Source organism: Ruditapes philippinarum, unplaced genomic scaffold, assembly GCF_026571515.1.
Source record: "Ruditapes philippinarum isolate M1 unplaced genomic scaffold, ASM2657151v2 ctg3283_1_1_1_1, whole genome shotgun sequence".
Lineage (NCBI taxonomy): Eukaryota > Metazoa > Mollusca > Bivalvia > Venerida > Veneridae > Ruditapes > Ruditapes philippinarum.
This window is the reverse complement of record NW_026852255.1, coordinates 92,007-99,121: the sequence shown is the minus strand read 5'-3', so window position 1 is coordinate 99,121 and position 7,115 is coordinate 92,007. Positions and strand designations below refer to the sequence as shown.

The window sequence follows — 7,115 nt, the reverse complement described above, 5'->3', positions numbered from 1 at the left end:
AAGGCTATGTGTTAAGGTATGACAAACGAGTATAGATAATACAATAATTTGGTAGGTTTAAACATATTTATTTCAGCTTGATTGCAAAACAAGTTCTTGCAACTTATATTACCCACTTTCAAGTCTCCCTCCAGGAACCAACCGGGTAATTGTTACACGTTATAGAAAGTGAAAATCAACAATTCCGGCAAGCTATCATCTTTATTTTTTAATTTATTCAGAGTCTGGTTGTTCGAAAATTGCTGCAATATAAATGTCCATGAATTACATTGCACTCAAGATGGATCCGAAAAACTGGAAAAAAAATTTCTTTATCATCAACAAAAGTATACAAGTGTTTGAATGTACAGAACAAAAACAAAAACTGTGGATGACTATAAACAATTTGATACATAACATGCTTGAAATAAATGGTAATGTTAATGCGTGAATCAGAATAGTTTTGTTCTAATTCTAGAATACAGAAAAATAGAAGACAACAGTATTTCAGTTTCTTACAGTACAGCAGTTAAATGTAAACAAACGTAAAAAGCCAGCAGACGCATGGTCGACAATCAAGGGGAATTAGAGCGAATGTTGTAAGTTTTTATCTACTACCATCGACTGATATATTAAATATATTATTATGCCTACTTGAATTAAAAGGCTGTACACCAAAAAATGAAATAAACAAGACTGCATAGATCACATAAGTGACACAACTTGAAATAACAATGAAAACAATTAAAGGCCCACCACTACTTTGGTACACCTGCTTTGTACTTGCTGTTGTATTAGGATATCTTCCACAGAATCCTCATGTATCTGATAGCATTCCAGCTCTGCTCAACATCAAAGCTGACTCCAAGACATGCAGTGACATTACAAATTACCAGTCAACACACCTTCTACTGAGTATCTGCAAACAGAAACCTACCAGTACCAGCAATAAACCCTGCAACAAGAAGACCTTCCTGGTATATATAACCCTATTACTTCTTGCTAATTCAAATGATGTCCAACTTAACCCTGGACCCCCACTAAACGACAGTACTGTCTACCCATGCGGCACCTGTGACCAACCAGTAACATGGGATCACCGGGCAGTTGTCTGCGACACCTGCGACCAATGGTACCACTTAAATTGCCAAGATGTTCATTCTAGAACCTATAGCATTTTAAATGAAGATAGCGCTATACGCTGGGATTGCTTAATTTGCAACAACCCAAACTACAGTACTCTGTGTTTTGACCTACACTCGCTATCAACGTCAAATCCATTTGAATTACTATCGCTTTCAAGTACAAGTCTACAGAGCCCTAAGACACAGTTAAAACCTCTTCACTCATCAACTCCAGAAAGAAGTGCAAACCCAAAGAAGAAACCATCAAAAAAGCTACCACTTAGAATCCTGAATGTCAACTGCCAGTCCATAAAGAAAAAACAAGACAGAATAGAAAACCTCATAGAGAGCACTAAACCAGATATCATCATTGCCACAGAAACATGGCTGGACCCCTCTATGTCATCCTCTATGTGGGAAGCCATTTTGTTTGATGTTTAATAAAAGGTGTATTTTAGGTGGCATTTTATTTTTATTTTTTACTTATATTATTTAAATAATGGGAGGTTTACTATATTTTTTTTTCATTATTTCTTTTGTATCTTTTTATAGAATGATACATAAGAACTAATTAAACAAATGGAAGCACATTCAGATTACCGGGTTTGGATAGAATTACGCGTTAAGAATTGGTTACCTCCCCTTTCATATGTTTTACCATTTACCATGAAATGAGTTGACGATCGATTTTCTCGGTAATATTTCCCTCAGTAAATTATAAATATCTAATTTAAGTTTTATTTTTGATTAGAAATCGATGCCATATCCTGGAAAAGACCTCGGGTCTTAACCAGGTGTACATATCTAAAAGGTTCAATCCGTTTTCTTTAGTTTATTAAAATTCAAACAGTGTCAAATACACGTGCTGTAAAATTTTTCACCTAGTCCTGAATTATTCAGAAGAGTATAAAAAAGTACTTTTCCACTGGCAGTGTGTATTTTATGAACTTATATTTACTTCGTGATTTCTTGAAACTGTAATAGAAGCCATACCATCACCCATTACAGGGATTTTTTTTTGGGGGGCTTATTTTATAGCCGTTATTGGGTCATATTCCCAAATGAAAATAATATATTATTTTCCCAATCCACAGGAAAAAATTCCCAATTGAAAGTTACAAAATAAAAATATTGAAATAAAAATTCTAAAATCTTTGCAAAAAAGGGCTTCTTCACTGTAATAGTGCTTAAATCTTTGAAGATGCCATCATAGACTGTAATTGTTTGCATCCATTTAATCACTGCAAAATTTCAGTCATGCACTTTTTCCAAATTTTTAACAAAACACCGCTGAAATTCCTTATTCCATGGGTATGGGTTGTGTTCCCAAAATCCTGGAAAAAATCCCTGCATTATGCACGTGGAGTCATAATTTTTAATTGACATAAGCTGGTAAGAGTTGAGGCGGCGTACAAATTGTCATATTGAAAGTCAATACTTGAACTAAGCACATGACTGTGTGCATATTAATTTTTGAGTAACAGGGTCAAAGTTCAAGATTACATTGATCATGACTGTTTCTGACTAACAACTTGACAACTAAAGGGCACTCAAACTTCATAGGAACATTTTGTCTTGGGCAGTAAATGACACTTTCTTTATTTTGCTGAGAACTCAAAGGTCAAGGTCATATTGACCTTTATGTCAAAATGTTTTTGAGCAACAAATTACTTTGACATGCTGACGAGGTGAATGCACATGTTTTACAAACATCTCTTGTTTTTTTGGGGTTTTCATTTTAATTAAAACTGATGAACTATGTTTAAAAATGTGACAACAGTAAAATTTGTGTCAATTTTTCTTCACATTTTTCTGTAAATTTACCATTTCTGCCTGCAAAAAAAGAAAAGAAAAAAAAGACATTTTTATTTCTCTTTCATCACCTTTACCGCAGCATTTGCTTAATGAGAAGTTCCACTAATGAAGGACCAAGACTGATTTTCAGTGATACATTTTATGACAAGTTGACAACTTCTTTCATGCACCTACCTTGTTTCCATTTGGTTCTGTGAACCTACTTTCTACTGTAGTAGTCTGTAATGGTGTAAAACTGGTGTTCAAGTCAGCTGGGAACACAGTGATTTTTTTTTCAATTTTCAAAACAACCTGTGGCTTTCTGAAGGGGAAAATATAGCGTGATAAATCAGAAAAGGGGAAAATCAAATTCCAACAACTTAGAATGGTTTACCCACACATGTTTTAGAATATTCAATTTCAATTCAATTTAACATCCATGATACATGCAGGGGCTATCTGTAGTGACAGCATTCTGTCTTAAGCTGATATGTCAGCAGCTGTTAAGTCATGGCTCTAGTGAAAAAATGTGCAAAGGGCATGTTAGGGGAAAAATAGTAGCATTTTTAGGGGAAAATATACCTATTTAGGGCTAGGGGAAACAGCCTTTATTGGGCTGTAAAATGCAGGGGAAAAAATCACTGGAACATTCTTTTGAATTCATTCAAAATATATGCAAATGCTCTCTTAATCATTGTATTACTTATTGTAATATTATTACGTTCCTTTTACGCGCCAAATGTAACGTCTATTAACGTAGACGTTTGTTTTGTACGGTTACGTCATTTTTATATATGTATCCACTGAGGAAGCTTAATAAAGCGAAACATGTTTTGATACTTAATTTGTGTTGGTTTTTGATCCAATTACCCTAACTCTTAATCATTTAACATTCCAAAATGGAAGAATCCAACATGCAACTGTTTTAGGTTTATTTACCATCCATTTTGCTGCACTGTTCTCAAAAAAGTAATTGTAGGTTGAGAAAGCACCCCTAACCTAAGTAAATATTTAACATGCAATTTTAAAAAAGTTCAGACGGGTCACATTTTGTGAATGCCTATGTCTCAAACTTTCTAAAATAGAAGGAAAGTTAAATGATGAAACTGCAAAACATCACATTAAAATATGCAAAATTATGCTCTTGTGAAAGAAATTGTTTCTGTCAATGAATAAAGGTTCTAGATACAAGAATAAAGATATAATATCCAAGGTTATTGTCTTCCACAGAAGGCAGATGAACAGATAAGTAAACAAAAAAGCCTAGACTATAGGTTTAACACTTTGCTTACTGTCTACCAATTTTTTCATTTAACTTTTGGCAAATGAGTTACCAACTGCATTTTTTATACGTTCAAATCATTATTCATAAAAAATGTATTCTCAGACTGTCTTTACAGAGATGGGGTAATTAGTAGATCTATCAGAATCTTTTCAATTCTTTTAAAGCAGCACGCCTCCAGATTCATGTTAATTTTCATGAAAAATTTTGAAAGGTATTTGAAAGTAAAATATTGTGAGGTGAACAAAAATAGTAATTTACATATTGCAATTGGCACTTACAATCCAAGAAATTACCAAAAAGTGGTCAAAATATGCAAAAACAGCCCTTACTGCGTTAGTAACACAGTAGAAATATGGCAATAAAATACTGCAAATTCAGTCTTAACATGTAAAATATAACTTGGATCTTGAATGTTTTTACCTTTCTTAAAATTTTAGTACATTTTTCTCAATATTAAATTTCTTGAAATATTTTGGCTTATCTGGAGGCGTGCAGCTTTAAAGATCCTGTATGTTGTAATTAAGGATGTAACAACACTTGAGTGAAATTTATAAATGTATATGATTATTCTTCTCAGACCATTTCCAAACATCCAAGAATATGTTAAGTATGTACTGCAAATGTTTATAGGCATTATAAGTAATCCTTAAAATATATGTATTTATTGATTATTGAAACATTTGGCTTAGACTTTATCGAAAATAAATTTCTAATTACCTCCCTTAATTTACATGAAATGCAAATTCAGTAATATCTTTACAAATAATGCTTTTTGAAACTTACAATATTGATAAATCTTTATTTGAGCATCATATTTATGATATAAAACCATAAAAAAATAATGCTTTTTGGAACTTAAATATTGAGTAATCATTATTTGAACATCATATTTATGATATAAAACCATAAAAATAATGAGTTACAGGATCTTTAAATATTATGTTCAACACATGCAGTATAAGCAACAGTCAGATTGAAGCGTGTAACATAATAAATCTGTTAGATTTATTTCTATAGTTGTAAATTTGCTTTCTAATTCTGTCTTACTTTCATTACAGAATATACACTGTATCAAGGGAGGTAACTAGAAGATATACATTGTGATTATTTGTAGAAAGGGAGGTAATAAAAGAAATTTGGAATCGCCAACATTCAAGTAAGCATTTTGTTTGTTTGTTATAAAAGTATACATGTTCCTACATATTCAGTGTATATCTAGAAAAAAATATTATCTTAGAAAGAGATTCAATATGGGAATATAATCTTAATGTTAATGTAAACAATATATGTGAAAAAAAATCTTGAAAATGGAGGCAAAAAGGAAACATTTTAAATGATGTTTTAATCCGTGTTTAGTATTTTAAAAGGAAACATTTGAGAAGTTTTAGAAAATAAATTCTTAATAATAATACATTGAAAGAAATTAAAAATTTTCTGTTACAGACATTATTAGTGTAATCGTTATTGAGTGCGATATGGAAATAAAGGAGTGCGATATGGAATTGACAACAGAAAAGAAACCCTATGTTTGTTCTGTATGTGAATATGCTAGTGAGTGCAGTAGTAACCTTAAAAGACATATGAGAATACATACTGGTGAGAAACCTTTTAAATGTGAGGTTTGTAGTTATGCAACTACACAGAGAGGGCACTTTAATGAGCACATGGCTATACATACTGGAGTTAAACATTTTAAATGTGACCTGTGTAGCTATGCAAGTAACCGTCGAAGTCATGTGAAAAGACATATGTTAACACATACAAAGAATAAACTGCGTAAATGTGATGCATGCGATGATACTTTTGAAGACGGTATTGGGCGGGAACAACACATGACTCGACACATGACTGGTCATTTAGAAGAAAATGGTAATTATTTGACATATAATGATGTTAAAAAGGATATTAAAATAGCAGCTCAGTTGGAGGAGAAACCGTTCAAATGTCAGACATGTGATTACTGTACTGTTGATAGTGTACTTTTTGAAAATCATTTAGCAAGTCACGAAGAGAAGAAGATCTTCAAATGTCAATTTTGTGACTATGTTTGCAATTTGAGCTCAGATTTGAAGAAACACATACATGGTACACATGATGTGGCCAGGAGATTTAAATGTAACGTTTGTAACTTTTCCAGCAATAATAGGGGAAATCTGAAAGAACATATAGCAATACATACTGGAGAAAAACAATATAGTTGTCACATTTGTGGTTATGCATGCTATCATAAAAGTCATATGCAGAGACACTTAATGGTCCATACCGGAGAAAAACGCTTCAAGTGCGGAGTTTGTAGCTACGAGAATAACGACAAACGTTACATGAAAATACATATGAGGAGACACACCGGAGAAAAACCGTTACCGTGTCAATATTGTGACTACACATGTGATAACAATAATGATATGGCAAGTCATTTGGTGATACATACTGGAGAGGAGAACGTGAAATGTGATTACTGTGATTATACATGCTCCCACATAACACTTCTAGAGAAACACATTGCCATGCACATAGGAGAAAAACCATTTCGATGTTACTTCTGCGACTATTCGTGTGAATATAACTCGAATCTAAAAAGACACATGAGCATTCATACCGGAGAGAAAAGGTTTAAATGCGATTTTTGTGATTATGGAAATTATCAAATTGGACGTTTGAAAGAGCATATCTTGGCAAAACATTCATAAAATTGTATAAAAAAAACATGCAATTCATTATCAAGTCATAAGAAGAAATGTATGAGGAAAAGGTGCTCAATTATTACACATGTAATTTAGATTAGCATTGAAACAAAGAGGATGTTCAAGCGTTTTTTTTCTCTATAAATACAGGATTAATATTCATCAAGTTGTATGAAAATAAATATGTCATGACGGGTGGTTGCCACGAGTGAAATATGATAATTTTCATATCTTCAGAGGAAAACAAAT

General features: G+C 32.5%; 1 protein-coding gene and 1 long non-coding RNA gene across 2 annotated transcripts; both read left to right on the top strand.

Annotated features, from left to right (window-relative positions):
• The first annotated feature begins 1,682 nt into the window (after positions 1–1,682).
• Positions 1,683–5,667, top strand: LOC132754302 (uncharacterized). The gene is made up of 3 exons (XR_009629066.1): positions 1,683–1,798; positions 5,241–5,338; positions 5,626–5,667. It is a non-coding gene; the product is annotated as an uncharacterized LOC132754302 (long non-coding RNA).
• An 11-nt stretch (positions 5,668–5,678) lies between these two features.
• Positions 5,679–6,872, top strand: LOC132754354 (zinc finger protein 888-like). Its single transcript, XM_060744972.1, has one exon. The coding sequence runs from the start codon at positions 5,679–5,681 to the stop codon at positions 6,870–6,872; it is 1,194 nt and encodes a 397-aa protein (XP_060600955.1).
• The last annotated feature ends 243 nt before the right edge of the window (positions 6,873–7,115 follow it).